Source organism: Pipistrellus hanaki (assembly GCF_964339955.1).
Source record: "Pipistrellus hanaki genome assembly, chromosome: X".
NCBI lineage: Eukaryota > Metazoa > Chordata > Mammalia > Chiroptera > Vespertilionidae > Pipistrellus > Pipistrellus hanaki.
The window spans coordinates 46277443-46295328 of NC_140524.1; the positions used below are offsets into that span (position 1 = coordinate 46277443).

The 17886-nt window shown below is 37.0% G+C and overlaps 1 protein-coding gene across 1 annotated transcript in view; it reads right to left on the bottom strand.

Moving 5' to 3' along the window:
* COL4A5 (collagen type IV alpha 5 chain) overlaps positions 1-17886 on the bottom strand; it is a 348876-nt gene that overhangs the window by 181647 nt on the left and 149343 nt on the right. The window contains exons 4-9 of the mRNA XM_084870434.1: positions 12092-12136; positions 8486-8530; positions 7624-7686; positions 6298-6351; positions 5410-5436; positions 3210-3290 (exon numbers count right to left, since the gene is read on the bottom strand). Of these exons, the coding sequence (XP_084726560.1) occupies positions 3210-3290; positions 5410-5436; positions 6298-6351; positions 7624-7686; positions 8486-8530; positions 12092-12136 (315 nt within the window). The remainder of the gene's footprint in view (positions 1-3209; positions 3291-5409; positions 5437-6297; positions 6352-7623; positions 7687-8485; positions 8531-12091; positions 12137-17886) is intronic.

The window sequence follows — 17886 nt, forward strand, 5'->3', positions numbered from 1 at the left end:
TTTTACGTTTCTGAGTGGTCCTATATTGGGTGCATATATGTTTACCAGAGTTATTTTTTCTTGCTGGATTGCTCCCTTTAGAATTATGAAGTGGCCTTCCTTATCTCTTTTTATATTCTTCACTTTGAGTTATAATTTATCAGATGTAAGTATTGCTACCTCAGTTTCTTTTTCTTTTTCTTTTTCTTTTTCTTTTTTCATTTCCATTCACCTGGAAAACATTTTCCATCCCTTCACCCTGTTACCCTATATTCTTCACTTTGAGTTATAATTTATCAGATGTAAGTATTGCTACCTCAGTTTCTTTCTTTCCTTTTTTTTCATTTCCATTTACCTGGAAAACATTTTCCATCCCTTCACCCTTAGTCTGTGTGCGTCTTTTTATCTGAGGTGGATTTCTTGTAGACAGCAGATATAGGTCATGTTTTCTTATCCAATCTGTTACCCTATATCTTTTGATTGGGGTATTTAATCCTTTTACATTTAAAGATATTATTGATAGGTACTTGTTTGTTGCCATTTTTATTCTTTACCTCTGTGTTCCTTCTTTGCTCCTTATTTCTTTTCTTTTTTCTTTCTTTCTTTCTTTCTTTCTTTCTTTCTTTCTTTCTTTCTTTCTTTCTTTCTTTCTTTCTTTCTTTCTTTCTTTTCTTTTCTTTTCTTTTCTTCTTTTTTTAGCACACCCTTTAGCATTTCTTGCATTGCTGGTTTGATTTGGTGGTAATATACTCCCTTAGTTCCATGATCGGCAAACTGCGGCTCGTGAGCCACATGCGGCTCTTTGGCTCCTTGAGTGTGGTTCTTCCACAAAATACCACAGCCTGAGGAAGTCTATTTTGAAGAATTGGCATTAGAAGAAGTTTAAGTTTAAAAACTTTGGCTCTCAAAAGAAATTTCAATCATTGTACTGTTGATATTTGGGTCGGTTGAATAATGAGTTTGCCGACCACTGCCTTAGTCCTTTTTTGTCTGTGAAGCTCCTGATTTCACCTACAGTTTTGATTGATAGCCTTGCTGGGTACCATATTCTTGGATTCAAACCCTTCCTTTGCATGATTTTATATATTTCATTCCATTCCCTTCTGGCCTGATGTGTTTCTGTTGTGAAATCAGTCGCTATTCTGATGCAGATCTTTTGTAGGTAACTTTCTGTCTCTCTCTGGCCGCTTTTAAGATTCTTACTTTGTTGTTGGTGTTTGCCAATTTAATTATAATGTGCCTTGGCATCAGTCTTTTGGGGTTCATTTGGCTGGGTACTCTGTGAGCTTCTTGGATTTGGGTGGGTTTTTACTTCCCTATATCAGGGAAGTTTTCTGTCATTATTTCTTCAAACAGGTTTTCTATTCCTTGCTCAATTTCCTCACCTTTCGGTACCCCTTTATATGGATGTTGTTTTGTTTTGTGTTATCCCAAAGTTCCCTTAAGCAATCCTTCTGCTTTTTAAGTTCTGTGTTTGTTTTTTTCTAGAAGATGCTTTACTTAGGTATTTTTTTCCTACCTTGTCTTCTAGCTCACTGATGCAGTCCTCTGCTTCTTCTAGTCTACTCTTGATGCTTCCTATTGAGTTCTTTACAGCAATGATGTCATTTTTCATTTCTTCTTGGTTCTTCTTCATTTCCTCTTGGTTCTTAGACATATTTTTGATTTTGTCTTCCCATTCTTTTCATCCACCTTATGATCATTGCTCCGAATTCTTTCTCTGACAGGTTGCTTGCTTCCATTTTGTTTACTTTCTTTTCTGGTGATGTCTTCTTTTCTTTCATATGCAGGCTGTTTCTTTGTTTCCCCATGATCTCTCTTCTCCAGGTGTCTGGTTATGTAGTTCTTTCTCTCTCTCCTTTTCTGTGATGGAGTGTAGACCTCATCTGAATCTGCATGCTTGTGTCACTTGGGGACCAGTTTTTTGGGTTCGCAGCTGTTCGGTGGGCCCCATAGTTGTAGATTCCATAGGCTTCTCAGGTGTCCAATAACATCTACCTTCCCCTTCAAGATGGTGCAGTCACTGCATCCGAGTGGGTCCCTCTGGGAGAGGATCCAGCAGCAGTGGGGGCTGCCCACTTAGTGGAGCCCTGTCCTAAAGTCCCCCCCACAGTCTCCTGGAGTATAGCTGTCCCTAAATTCATCAACAAACACTCCCTGTGCGACCAAACACTCTCCATTTGCTTTCTCATTCACACACTATTTTGCAGTCTGCCTTCCCGTAGACAGCCATCTTCAAACTCTGACATATGTAATACTTTAAACAATAAAAAAGCGATGGAATACTCTAGATGATAATTTCTGACTTGAGAGAAGGCAGAAACTACAGGTTGATCCAAAATTATTTATAATATTCCAGTTCTTACATGTTGTGTTGGGGTCACAGGTGTTCATTGGGTATTTATGCTTCATAACGTACATATATTTTGCATGAATTCTGTTTTTTTTAAATATTACATAATACAAAATTATAAAAGATTAGGGTAAAGTGGAAAGTACTTAAGAGCATATGGTGAGTGATAAGTATGATATGAGAAGGTAGTTTTAAAAAGTCCTTGACATTCTATGCTAGTGATCGAATATTAGAAAGTATTGATTTTTTTTTCTTTTTGGCAAAGGGATTAATCTTTACAAATATAAACCTCAAGAAATTAACTTCCTAATCTACAAATACTCCAATTATTACTGTCTCTATGCATATATGTTATCTGTAGGCTAATCTAACTGTTTTTATAAGATTGTAATTGATGTATCAATTGTATTTCTTCAGCCTAAAATATGCATAACTGATAGTGTTACAAATGACATCTTCTAATGCCTTAAATGGAAGATCTAGGATATTATTTTTAATCAGACCATTTATAATTATTAAGACTAATCCTGCTACCCTACTGATTCCCACATCACAAAAATAAAAACATAGATGCTTATTTCTGCTGCCAAATAATGAAATCAGTATCACCATGGAAATTATATAAAAACAAACAAACAAACAAACGCGCGCGCGCGCACACACACACACACACACACACACACACACACACACAAAACAAAGCAGTGCTTCTAAAAATTCTCCCTGGTCCAGATTTCTTTTATCTTTAGATAGAAGTACATGCAATGTCTACCAACTTCCAATGATACTTTCTATAACTAAAAGCTAAAAAGAAAAATAGTGATGCTGTGATTTGATTACATCCTTATTGCAAAGAAGAAAATAACTGGATGCTTACTTGTATTCCAGGAGGACCTGGATATCCTGGATCACCCTTTGGTCCTGACAGTGATGACATAATTATACTTCCTGGTTCACCCTGAAAGAAAACATCAGTGAAAGTTATAAATAGCCTAAACCAGTTTGGCTCAGTGGATAGAGCATCGGTCTGTGAGTCTGAAATGTCCCAGGTTTGATTCCGGTCAAGGGCATGTACATTAGTTGTGGGCACATCCCCTGAAGAGGGTGTGCAGGAGGCAACTGGTTGATGTTTCTCTCTAATCGATGTTTCTAGCTCTCTGTCTCTCTCCCTTCCTCTCTGTAAAAAAATAATCAATAAAATATACTTTAAAAAAAAAAAGTTATAATTAGCAGTTATGACACATGAAAACTGGCAAGAGCATGAAAAATGATCTGAGAATTCAATTTGTCACATGAATGTCCTAAAAGATTAGGCAAATTAAATAATTCACATGAATAAATTTGCATTTTAATGGTAAAGTGAGGAAATAGCCAGAGTATACTGAAGTAAAATTATTTAAAAGAGCCTATGATACTTTCAGTTACTAATTCATTAAAAATTATTGAATATTAATATTTACCAAGAACTGTGTTAGGCTCTAAGTAATCATTAGTAAAAAAGATTAAGATTTCTGTTCTCATGGTGTAACAATATACTGGGGGAATGAAGAACATAACATGTAAACAAATATGATGACCAAATGTTCTGTTAAGGGCAATGAAGAAAAGCAAAATAGTACATGATAAAGGAATAGTGGAGGATTAAAAATAAATTACAATTGCCCTGGCTGGGTGGCTCAGTTGATTATAGTATCCTCCTGTATATTAAAAGGTTGCAGGTTTGTTTCCAAGTCAGACACATACCTAGGTTGCAGTTTGATCCCTGGTCCAGGTGCTGTGGGAGGCAACCGATTAGTTTCTCTCTCACATCTCTCTCTCTCTTTTTCTCTCTGTGTCTGTTTCTCTCTCTCTCTCTCTCTCTCTCTCTCTCTCTCTCTCTCTCTCTCTCCTCCACCTCCTCTTTCTCTAAAAATCAATGGGAGCATATTCTCAGGTGAGGATTGGAAAACAAAATGATAATTATATGACATGATAGAGGTGCTAGTCCTATATAATAAAAGCCCAATGTGCTAAGTGGCTGACAATTTGACTGTTCAACCAGTCCTATGATGTGCATTGACCACCAGTGGGCAGACACTCTGACTGGTAGGTTAGCTTGCTTCTGGGGTCTGGTCGATCGGGACTGGGTGAGATGGGCTGGAGAATAGTCTATATGAGACAATATAGTTAGTTTAATGGGAGTGGGGATGGAGAAAAGTGGGCAAATTTAAGATATATTTTATAGGTAAAACTCACAGTATTTAGTGATACAATGGAATGAGGGGGCAGAGGTATCAGTGGGGATGGAGAAAAGTGGGTAAATTTAAGATATATTTTATAGGTAAAACTCACAGTATTTAGTGATACAATGGAATGAGGGGGTAGAGGTATGTGAAGAAGTAAAAAATATAAGTTTTGGGGCTTATGTAATAGTGTGCATAATATAGAGTGATGCAAATTTTAGAGATGGGGAAGCCAGAGAAAAGAACTGGTTTATTTTTGGCTTTGTTAACTTTGAATGCTAATTTGAATATCTGAGAAATGTTTGAGTAAAGATGTCAGGGAGGCATGTAGGTCAGAAGAAAAGTCTGGTTTAGTGGTATAAATGTAGGTATTCAATAACTAAATAGTAAAATACAATGAGCATTAAAAATATTGCTAGGCATATAACAGAAGAGGGAATCAGACTGTGCCCTAATACCTGCTGGATAGGATAGTATGAGCTTGCATAGAACACTACTGAATGCAGAGAGATTCAAATTATAAGAATCAGGGAAGGATAGTGTCACAGAATATAGGGGAAAAGAGTGTCTTGGGAGAGCAGGTGGTCAATTGTATAAAAATGTAATGAGGACTAAAGATATCAGAAAAGAAATTTGAGTCTGATATACATATTTATAAGTGTATCAGTATATAGGAGGTAATTAAATCCACAGGAACAAAGGAGACTACTTCAGGAGAGTTTGTAAGTATGCAACTGCCCAACTTCTAGAAGCATCCATTTTTAAGACAGAAGTCAGTGATGTTATCTGCTTAAAGTTGCAGGCTTTCCAAATATTTTATTCAAAATGTTTTCCTTTCCAACATGAGATGCTTACCTTCATACCTGGAATCCCAGGAGGTCCCTATTATTAAAAGAAAATATATTGTTATACATACACTAGACTAGAGGCACAGTGCATGGAATTAATGCACGGGATGGGGGGGGGGGGCTGTCCCTTAGCCCAGCCTGCAACCTCACACAATCCGGGACTCCTCAGGGGATGTCTGACTGCTGGTTTAGGCCCAATCCTGCATGGATCCCTGTGGGATTGGGCCTAAACCGGAAGTTGGACATCCCTCTCACAATCTGGAACCACTGGCTCGTAACAGCTGGCCTGCCTGATCACCCCTCACCACTCTGCCTGACTATCTGATCACCCCTAACCACTCATTTGCCTGCCTGATGCCCCTAAGTGCTCGCCTGCCTATCTGATTGCTCTAACCTTCTCTGTGGCTTTGTCTGGAAGAGCATCCAGAATGACATTCAGAAGGTCATTCGGCTGTCTGATCAATTAGCATGTTACACTTTTATTATTATAGATGAGTGTAATGCTTTCCAAATAGAGTCCAAATTGAATAGATGACTATAGGGTCATTCTGAGTACAATTTATCTTAGGATACTTAGAGATGACATTTATGTAGGCTGGGAAAAAGTAGATTCACAGCTGTTTGTATGAAAAATAATACAATAATTAAAATAATAAAACAAGAATTTTACATACGACTATAAACCTACTTTTTCCCCACCCTGTATTAAATAACAGAATCCTTGCTTTTACCCAACACAGAGCTATACTATAAACTTTCGTTTTAAAAGTCCTTTTCTAGTTTACTACTTTAAAATTTATTGTTGTTACATATGAATGCACTAAGCTCACTTTCTACACTTCTGCTTATTCTGTCAATTCCTGTGTTCATTACAATCCCAAATTTTATAACTTACTGGAGGACCCTGTAAACCAGGAAAACCAGGACTGCCTGGAAATCCACGTTCTCCCTAGGAGTTAAAAAAAGAAAGAAAGAAAGAGCATAAGGAACAAGAAAGAAAGCACAGGTATGCCAGCAAACAATGATTTATTGAAAAGATTTTTGTAAAAGCCATTTTGAAACAACAGATTTGCCAAAAATTCATTAACCTCTACTTTCCAATTATTTCAGTATCAACTATCCAGATTATGTCAAACATTTTAACAAATCCATTTTGAATCAATCACACCATATCCCTGGCCATAATCACATTTAATAGTTAATGATTTGCCCCAATATCCTGTCCATGTATTCTATAGATACTTATTTTAACTGTCTTATTGCATTTTCTTTTATTGCAATTTTTATTTATTTATTTATTTATTTACTTATTTATTGCTAAGAGAAAAAAATATAAGAATGCCATTAATATCACCAAGAGGACAATGATAGCAATAGTTCTAGCAATTGCAGGTCATTATGTTTTCTAGGCACCAATTTTGTTCTCATTCATTATTGTAATATACTACTATGGACATTTGGTTTAGAAAACAAAACCTAAATTGTTTTAGAAGAACCCCAATGCACCCTCCTTTCAAATACCTGTATGCCACAGTAATCCTAGAAACATCCTTATCAGAGGTTTAAAAGAGTAAAATTATTTGGTCTGTACACCTTTAATTATTGCCCAATACTCTCACTTAACCACTCTTTGCAAATGGAAAGGTAGGCTCAGAGAGAAAGGAAGTGGCCTGAGCATTAAATTTAGAAGACAGAAAACAAAAGAAAAGACATATTCTGGTTCCATGACTGGGGTTCATTCTATTAGTTGTACAGCAAGAAATATAAGAAACCGCTTTATCTAAAAGTATACATAACCGTTTTAAAAATTTTGTTGCTCATAATTGAAGGCCTCAAAAACAAACTAGTTATGAAATCTGCTAAGTTGTTGCTTTACAAAAAGAAAGAAAACTAACCCTTTAATTATATAACATAGTATTCTCATACACCTACACACACATACTAATTCCTTTTTAACTTTCATCTTACATTACACTAAAGTCAGAAAAAGTTTTTGTAAGTAACTTTCAATTCAATGCAATGTCCCAACTACTTAAACATACTTAAACTTAAAGCATTACTGATTCAAATTATTGAAAATGTTAACTCAGAACACACAGCTATGTATGTCCCAGACATGAAGCTAGTATATCTCTTCTTCAATATTCTAAATATTTATTTATTTATATTTTTAAATCTATTATTATCAAACATATTATCTAAACTTAAGTTGAGATCTCACCTTGGTTCCATTACATCCAGGGACACCTTGAGGTCCTGGGGCCCCATCATGGCCTGGCATTCCCTATGAAAAGTGATACAGATATATAATAGTTCTTAGATTATTTTAAAATATTTTATTAGATTTATTAGAGTTACATTGATTAATAAAATTATATAGGTTTCGGGTATACAATCCTACAATACATTATCTGTATATTGTATTGTGTGTTCACCATCCAAAATCCAGTTTCCTTCTATTACCATTTATCCCTCCTTTACTCTCTTCTACCTCTCCCTACTCCCTTTCTTTCTAGTAGTCAGCAAATCATCATACCATCATAAGCGTTTATGACATTTTTAATGTTGTCTTTGTTTAATCCCTTCACCTATTTCATCCAGTCCCCCAATGCCTTCCCCTCTGACAGCTTTCAGTATTTTCTCCATATTCATGAATATGTTTCTATTTTTATTTTATTTTATTTTATTAGAGTCCACACGTAAGTGAAATCATGTGGTATTTGTCTTTCTCTGACTTGGCAAGTACATGGACTGTTGGTGAGAATGCAGATTAGTACAGTTACTGTGGAAAATAGTATAGAGTTTCCTCAATAAATTAAAAATGTCTTATGACCCCAATTCTGGAAATATATCCAAAGAAAGCCAAAACATCAATCAGAAAAAAAATACATGCACCACTATGTTCACATAGTGCTATTTACAATAGCCAAGATTTGGAAGTAGCCCAAGTGCCCATCAGTAGATGAATAGATAAAAAAAAATGCTGTGGTACATTTACACAATGGAATGTTATTCAGCCATAAAAAAATAAATCTTATAATTCTTTTTAAGGAATTTAAAAATAAGATCCAAATTGTACTTACTGGAAGACCTGGTGTACCTGGAAACCCAGGAAGTCCAGGAGGACCCTATAAGAAGAAATACATTCCTTGAACCAAGTAACAACTAGTAAAAATGAAATAATATCCTACCTAAGGGAATTGTGAAAATTATATTCAGAAATGCAATGAAATAAACTGTCTCATTAATTATTGCCACTCACTATTCTTTTACACATAATAGAAAAAAAACTATACATGTTAAAAGTCTCTATAGAAAACTACAGAAGAAACTCCTATTAGAAGGAGTATTGTCTTCATTATACTTAGTAAGAGGCAGCAAATTAATAGATGAAATGTCTTTTCTAGCTCTAGCTGGTTTTGCTTAGTGGATAGAGCATCAGCCCAAGGACTGAAGGGTCTGGGTTCAATTCTGGTCAAGGGCATGTACCTCGGTTGCAGGCTCAATCCCCAGCCTCTGTCAAGGGCACACATGGGAGGCAACAAATTGTGTCTCTGTCACGTAGATGTTTCTCCCTCTCTGTCTCTCCCCCTACCTTCCACTGTCTCTAAAAATCAATGGGAAAATATCCTTGGGTGAGGATTAACAAAAAAGAAGAAGGAGGAGGGCGAGGAGGAGGAGGGGGGGAGAAGAAAATGTCTTTTATAAAAGATAAAGTGGTTCTCCAAGGTTTGTGATGGATATTGAATTCAGCAGGGATGTGTAAGTGGCAAAAATATCTGCACCAGAGATCACCCCAAAAATTCTTCAATCATTTCTCCTGTAACGATGAAAAAAAAATACAAATTTGACAATATTCTCATAAGTGAGGGTATGGGAAACAGGTATTCTCTCCAAATGCCATGGAGAGAAATTTGGAAGTATCTAGCAAAATTGCTCAAGTATTTACCCTTTGAAGCAACTCATTTCTAAGGGTTTACTTCGAAGTTATACTACAAATTATGAAACAAAATATGAAATTCAAGTTTATTCAATGAAGCATTATAGCTGAACTTTAGAAATGAATATATAATAATAATTATAGCTAAATATTAGAAACAATAAGAACATGCCTATAGAATTTATGGTAAATTTACATAAAGTAAAACCATGAAGCTTTTAAAAAGAATGAGGAAGGTTTCTGTACAGTGGTCTCCAGGGTATAATAGTAAGTAAAAGAAGCAAACTGTAAATAGTATATATAATATGCTACCATTGTATAAGAAGGGCAGTGATACCAAATAATGAAAAGATGTACAAAAAAATAATAAAAATGATTTTATCTAAAGATAAGGAAGGAACGGAATGGGGGAATGGCAAGGATGGATGAGGAACATCCCTGACTATGCCTTACCTTATAGAACTATGTAAATATTTAAAATATTAAAAAGTAAAAAAAAAATGAGGTAAAGGAAATCATTCAAAATTGCAAACAAATTGGAACCAATGAACTTAATGTATATCAAGTTGCTGGCATAACAATACAGAGAAAATAATTACTTCAAGTGCTTTAAAAACATAATATTTTTACTATAATTCCTCGGTGAAATTAATCAGTTCAAAAGATGAAAAGAAAAATAATGGCATTTAAGAATTCTAAACTCACCATTAAAATTGAAATTGTTATTTTGTTAATTTGTAAATCACTATTTGAAACTAACATAGGAACATAGGTATATTGTAGGGTACAATGTCATTTAGAATCAAAATTTTCACCTTAAGGAAAGAGAGCTGGCAGGGAGAGAATAAGTATACAAAAACCTTTTTATTTTAAATTTTGATTGAAAAAATATGAATGCATAGTATTTTTCTCTTTAAAATATCTATTTTCTAATTCTGTCCACTGAAAAGACATCAAAACAATAACAAATCCAATAGCAATGAAAACCCCTAACATTCAGACTGTTATATATAAATCACAATTTTCACTGAAAAGAACCTGAAATCAGAGACATGGCCAATTACAGATCTGGAGAGAAAATTACAAAATAAGCCTGAAGGGTCTTGTATTAGAAAGAAAGGAAGTTATCAAAGATCTTTTGTCAAAAGGGCATCCGTAGACCAAAGATGGCATAATTTGGACTTGTATGAATGCATATTAGCATAACCAATGGACACGGACACTGAGGCGGTAAGGGCTTGCCCTCAGGGGTGGGAGTGAACAGGGGTTGGGGGGAAAACATGACATACATAATACTTTAAACAATAACAAATAAATATATATAAAAGAATAATGAGCACAATTGTTTGAAACTAATAAATTCAATGTGTTTATAAGGATAATACATTGAAAAAAATTCCTTCATCATCACTTGAAGTTGCTGGTACAGCAACTCATTACCCTATTAGAATTCCAGCTGATAAATTAGAATTCTAGTTAATAAATGAAGGGTTAATAGAATTTTTAAAATCATCACTTCGCAACTCTGAATGAAAACCAAATGGATCTAGACAATGATCATGGATGGATGCTAAACCAACCACTAAGTGAAAGCTGATGGGGACATTTTTGTTGGCAGAATCAGGCTTATAATCCTGAGACCACTGATTAAACCTAGCATAAAAAGGGGGATTAGACAGATATTTGGGCCATAAGAGGTAATTGAGTAGTAAGTAAATAGCATGACCTATAAACTGTTATTTTTTTCACTAGTCATAAAACTTTATTGAAGTGATCGATATATATAATTCTTCTGAGAAATATTTTGAACCACACACTTGATGGTTAAAAACACATTAAGATTTTTTTATTGGTAGATGTTTCTATTTTCTTTATTTTCTGCAGTATAATTTACATACAGTAAAATTCACAAATCTTAAGTGTACAGCTCTTTCTGTATCCCCAGAAAGTTCTCTACTGCCTCTTCCAAGGCAACCTCCAATTTGCAGAAAATATGGGGGAATAGAGGAACAATTTAAAAGACATCATGAATAAAGAATCAGCTACTTTCAGAATGTGGAACATAGTACAATACAAATGACCCAGCGTCTCCAATGGCATGGTAAAGAAACTTAATAAATACACCAACAAAATGCAATATATGTAATTTGCTTCAATTCTGGTTAGAACAGATCAATTATAAAAAGACATCTTTGAGACAATTGAGGAAATCTGAATATGGAATGAGTTTTTAAGTATATTGAAGTAATGTTGTATTCTTCAAAAAAATAGTTGCTCTTTAACACAGTGGTTTAAACCATTGATTCCCATGTATTCTCTTCAAGATACACAAAATCATAATATATGCATATGATAACACTGAGAGGGTACATAGTCTGAGGGATCAGTCCTGTTAAACCAGAGAACTGAGATGATCACAATAATTGGGAACTTCTGATTTAAACTATTTGTATGATATATACTAGTATTTTAAATGAATTGGCAATTTGTTAAAATGAATCACTTTGTAAATTTTAAACATAAGCTACTTTAAAATCTTTTTACACTAGTGTGTATAGACATCTGTATATGTAAATATAATTATCCAAACACTAAGGGCTAATTGTAGACATATATCAACTTTAACTTTTTAAATATTGAATATTTTTGCATTTCAATGTGAGTTTTTCTTCTGTTGTCTTATAACACTTCATTTGCTTTTTCTGTTTTTACCAACAACATATTTGACATATAAGCACATATCACTTACTCTGTTCCCTTTGGGTCCTGGTGGCCCTGGATTTCCATCATCACCCTGAAAAATACAACATACTTAGTTTTTCCCTTTCAAATAGCCCTCAAATATAATAAGAAATATATAATTTTTATTATAAAATGATATTAAATTTTTGTGAAGATTATTGAGATATTTATATACCCAAGGAAAAAGTATTTACTAGTATTATTGAAACTAAAAGTATGATAAAAAGGCAGCCCTCTGGAGCTGAAGAGATTTGAGTGCAGGGCCCTGGAGAACAAAGCTGCTGAGCTGAAAGAGGAGCTAAAGGGCCTGTCCAACCTCCTCTATCACCATGACACATCTCTTCTTCAATTAGCACAGCTCTGTTTTTATCTGTTTTATGTGGGGCTTCTGTGAAGTTTTATTTTGAGAAAAGGTTACCTTGCATATTTGTTTCCTATGCTGCTGTTATAAATTACTATAAACATTGCTGCTAAAACAGCACAACCTTACATTTCTGGAAGTCAGATGTATGACAGGTGTTCCAGTGACAGAGCTGTGTTACTTTTTGAAGGCTTTAAGGCAGTGGTTCTCAACCTTCCTAATGCTGCAACCCTTTAATACATACAGTTCCTCATGTTGTGGTGACCCCCAACCATAAAGTTATTTTCGTTGCTACTTCATAACTGTAATTTTGCTGCTGTTAATGAATCGTAATGTAAATATCTATGTTTTCTGATGGCCTTAGGCTCTATAGCAGGGGCTCTCAACCTGTGGGTCGCGACCCACAGGTTGAGAACCGCTAGCAGGGTCGCCTAAGCCATCCTAAGACCACTGGAGAACACAACTATTTACATTATGATTCATTATCAGTAATAACAGTAGCAAAATTACAGTTATGAAGTAGCAACAATAATTTTATGATTGGGATACCAACAACTTGAGGAACTATATTAAAGTGTTGTGGCATTCTGAAGGTTTGAGAACCACTGCTTTAGGGGAAGAATCCATTTCCTATCTTTTTTTCCAACTACTAGTGCAGGGGTGGGGAATGTCCAGCCTGAGGGCAGCATAGGGCCCACAAAATCATTTGGTTTGGCTCTACCAGAGCATTAGGGGTGAGTTACTTAAATGTTTGACCAAATTATAACAGGCTAACTTTTTTATTTATATTTTTTTGATTTTTTACAGAGAGGAAGGGAGAGAGATAGAGAGCTAGAAATGTCGATGAGAGAGAAACATCGACCAGCTGCCTCTTGCACACCCCCCACCAGGGATGTGCCCGCAACCAATGTACATGCCCTTGACAGGAATGGAACCTGGGACCTTTCAGTCCGCAGACCTACGCTCTACCACTGAGCCAAACCGGCTTCGGCAGGCTAATTTTTTAAAGTAAGTCTTTATTGTTCAGATTATTACAGTCCTCTTTTTTCTCCCCATAGCTCCCCTCCACCGGGTTCCCACCCCACCCCACCCCACCCCATGCCTTTAACCCCCCACATTGTCCTCGTCCATAGGTGTTCGATTTTTGCCCAGTCTCTTCCCGCACTCCCCACAACCCCTCCCCCTAGAATTGTCAGTCCACTCCCTTTCTATGCCCCCAATTCTATTATATTCACCAGTTTATTCTGTTCATCAGACTTTTTATTCACTGGATTTTTAGATTCACTTGTTGATAGATATATATTTGTATAACAGCTAATTTTTAAGTTGATAATTTTGTATGACCCTAGAATGATGTTATATATATCCAAATGGCCCTTGGCAGAAAAAAAGGTTCCCCAATCCTGTTCTAGAGCCACCAGCATTCTTCAGCTCATGGCCTTCTTAAATCTTCAAAGCCAGTAATGGCTGAATGATTCTTTATAACTTGAGTCACTCTGACACTGCTTCTTCTGCCTTCTTCTTCTACATTTAAAGAACCCTTGTGATTACACTAGGGCCACATAGACAATATATATATAAAGCCAGAGGCCATGATGACTGAAATGATGAAAGGACCGGTTGCTATGAAGTGGCATTGACTGGCAAGTGGACTGAACTACTGACCTCACGTTTTCCCCTCCACCCCAGTTTCTGCAGGCAGTGGTAGCTCCCTCCCACCTCTTGCGAATCTCCCACCTGCTACAGCGAACTGCCACCACCCACTGAAGCCAGCGAACTGGTCCAATCAGGGGATGGGGTTAGCCAACCTCATGGCCCATCCCCCACCAGTCTGCCCCTGATTGGACTCTCCCATCACAATCAAGAGTGGGCTTCACTGAGCCTCGACCCTGCCTAGCAGCCTCCGAGTCTATGGGGTTGAGAATTCGGATGGCCTGCCAAGAGAGTAGAGGTGCCTGATGGGCAGGGACAGGGACCACAGGCCTCCAGGGAGTACTGCAGAGTTGGCAAGGAGAGCAGAGGACCTGTGGATGGGGAGGAGGAGAAGCCAGCAGACATCAGCCCAGAATCCAGCCCTTCACCCCAGCGTCAGCACTCCCTCAACCCAGAACCCTAGCCTGAACGAGAAGAGCCCAAGGGAGGCTTCAGGAAGTTCTACACAAAGATGTGCATTGAAAATGAGAGATTTTGTCAGGCCCTGACCCAGGCCACACTGCAGCTGGCGCAGCTCAAGGTGGAGCTGGAGCACAACATGCAGAGGCATTCACACTTTGCAGAGAGGCCGGCCCTCCTGGAGCTGGAGAAATTTGAGTGCAGGGCCCTGGAGTGCAAGGCTGCTGAGCTGGAAGAGGAGCTGAAGGGCCTGTCCAACCTGCAGGCTGACAACCAGTGCCTCAAGGACAAAAACACAGCCCTAATGTGAGTCATCAGCAAACTGTCCAAGTGACCCCGGAGGACTCGCCCCTGCACCCTCATTTATATAGCTGCTTCTGCCACATGTACCCCCTCCACGAATGACAGGGCTGCTGGGGAGTCTCTGAGAAGCCATTACCTAACTTCAGGACCTCCAGGCTGGGGGGTAGGACAGAGCCCCCAGGAGCCAAGGGGGCCATCTAAGGCCAGGATGGAATGGGGAGGTTGAGCCAGGTAGGGGGACCAGGGCTGCAGGCAGGACAAAGAAGGAACAAAGGACCAGGAAGTACCAGGACCAGTAGCTAGGACCAGAGTGGCCACCTGGAGATTCTCTCTCACGTGTGTTGACACCAGTCACCCCTCCAGCCCTGAGCAGGGATTCAAGAATGTGCCAAACATCCCGCCGGCCTGGGCCAGGTGAACCTGTATATAGGGTCTGTGTGCAATAGGGAGGGATGTCTTCTATTTTTTTTATGTCCCCTTCCGGATGTAGTTGGAGGCGATCAGACCAGCAGGGGAAGGCAGTTGGGAGTGATCAGACCAGCAGGGGAGCGGTTAGATGTCAATCAGGCAGGCAGGGGAATGATTAGGGGATGATCAGGCTGGCAGGCAGAAGCAGTTAGGGGTAATCAGGCAGGCAGGCAGGCAAGTGGTTAGGAGCCAGCAGTCATCCCCTGAGGGGTCCAAGATTGGAGAGGGTGCAGGCCGGGCTGAGGGAACACCCCTCCCCCCACACAGGAATTTTGTGCACTGAGCCTCTAGTCTAGAATAATCTCCTTTGTTTAAGTGTTTGAGACTAACTGATTACCAACGTTAATTCCATCTACAAAGTTAATTTCAGTTGTTCTGAGAATTAAGTCATGGATATCTTTAGAGAGTGGGTATTATTCTGCCTACCATACCTTGCTTTTACAAAACATTAATATTCTATTCTTTCTAATGAGATTTAAGAAAACAATTCTATTTTTAAACAACTAGAAGAACATTTGCATAATGAATATTTTGAGTTTTCCCACTAAAGGCAGAAATAAGACAACATCTCATATCGATGTTTCTCTCTCCCTCTCCTTTCCTCTCTCTATAAAAATCAATATTAAAAGAATAAATCATATAATATATTGTCTAACCATTATGCTGTATACCTGAAACCAATACAAATAATGCTGAAAGTAAATTGTAATTGAAATATAAAAAGAATTAACTATATTACTTCTTGTGGAGCAATATTCATAAAAATATTTAAATATGTGTACCATCTGATTCAGCAATGCCACTTCTAATAATCTTACAGATATAATACCTTATTGGGGAAAATAAAATTATTAGCATTTATTTTACTGGGTTAAAGGGGTGAAGAGTTTAAGAAGTACAAATTGGCAGTTACAAAACAGTCATGGGGGTGTAAAGTACACCATAGGGAATATAGTCAATAATGTTGTAATAACTATGTATGGTGCCAAGCAGGTATTGGAAATATCAGGGGATCACTGTGTAAAGTATATGATTGTCTAATCAGTCTGCTGTACACCTGAAACCAATACAAAATAATATTGAATGTAAACTATAATTGAAAAATGTATATCTTAGTAACACTGTTTTAATAACAAAAATTTGAAAACTACTTAAATTATCATAAATAGGGGATAGCTTAATTATGGTTTATACACACAATGAAATAAAAAGCAGTTTTAAACATAATGACATTTTGTGTATACTGATATGGGATATCTACAAGTATACTAAGTAAAAAGCAAATGTAAAATAATGTGTTAAATATACTACCATTTTATAAACAAAAGTAATTAAAAGTGTATCTAAGTTACATCTGCAAGAAAATAACATAAATGGGTACCTATTAGGGATATGGAGAACTCAGTGGCTAATGGATACAGGTGGAAAGACGATTTTTTTCTAAGTATACCTTCTTATGTTAATTTACTTTGAATTAAGTGAATATATATCTACCAAAAATTAATAAAAATTTATTTATTTTTCAAAAGAAAAAAAATAGTGTTTTATTAACTACCACACTGTTATAATATACTTTAAACATACAATAAGCCTTTAAATCTGAGGTGGTCTTAAGAATAAAAATGAACAGAACCACCTAAGACAGGCACAGTCATAGAGGGGCCATCAGGAGAGAACTTGGGAGTCAACAGAGGTGGGGCACAGACCCTCACCCCCAAGTTTGCAGGGGCCTGAACCCTCACCCCTTCGGAGGGAGTTCTCCTGCCCCCATAGCTGCTTAGCTTCCCATGCCCAGCACAAATCTGGACCCAGGTAACAGACAGAGACTTGGCCGACAGCAGATGCCCTCTCACTGCAACAAGACTTGTTTGAGTTGTCTTGTACCCATGATGTGGAGAAGTGGGTTTTTGATATCTAAATCCAGCCTAGCATCAGAAATGCTCAGGGCCTACTCAAAAAGGCAAATATTCTTTTCCACTAATATTTACAGGTTAAAATATAGAGTATTAAATTTGACAGTAAAATAGTAGTGAAGTTTTCAGGCTAATTTAAATTGGCTAATTGAAATAAGCGAATATTCTAGAAAACTTAAGTGTACTGGACAAAAAGCTGTTCCTGAAATGTTAACTAAAATTTTTATTGGTAGTTCATCTCATGGTAAAATTGTGTAATATGTGATTAACCTAAAGCAGTCATATTTTTTAAAAATATATTTTATTGATTTTTTTACAGAGAGGAAGAGAGAGGGATAGAGAGTTAGAAACATCGATTAGAGAGAATCATAGATCAGCTGCCTCTTGCACATCCCGTACTGGGGATGTGCCCACACCAAGGTACATGCCCTTGATCGGAATCGAACCTGGGGCCTCTAAGTCCACAGGCCGATGCTCTATTCACTGAGCCAAACCGGTTTCAGCAAGCAGTCATATTTTAATGCAAAAATTTTAAATTTAAAAGCTATCAAGACTACATTATAAAATTTCCAAAAGCCTCCTAATATTTAAATAAAAAGGGGGGTGTAGTAGAAGAATATCATGTAAGGAAAAATATCCTGTAAG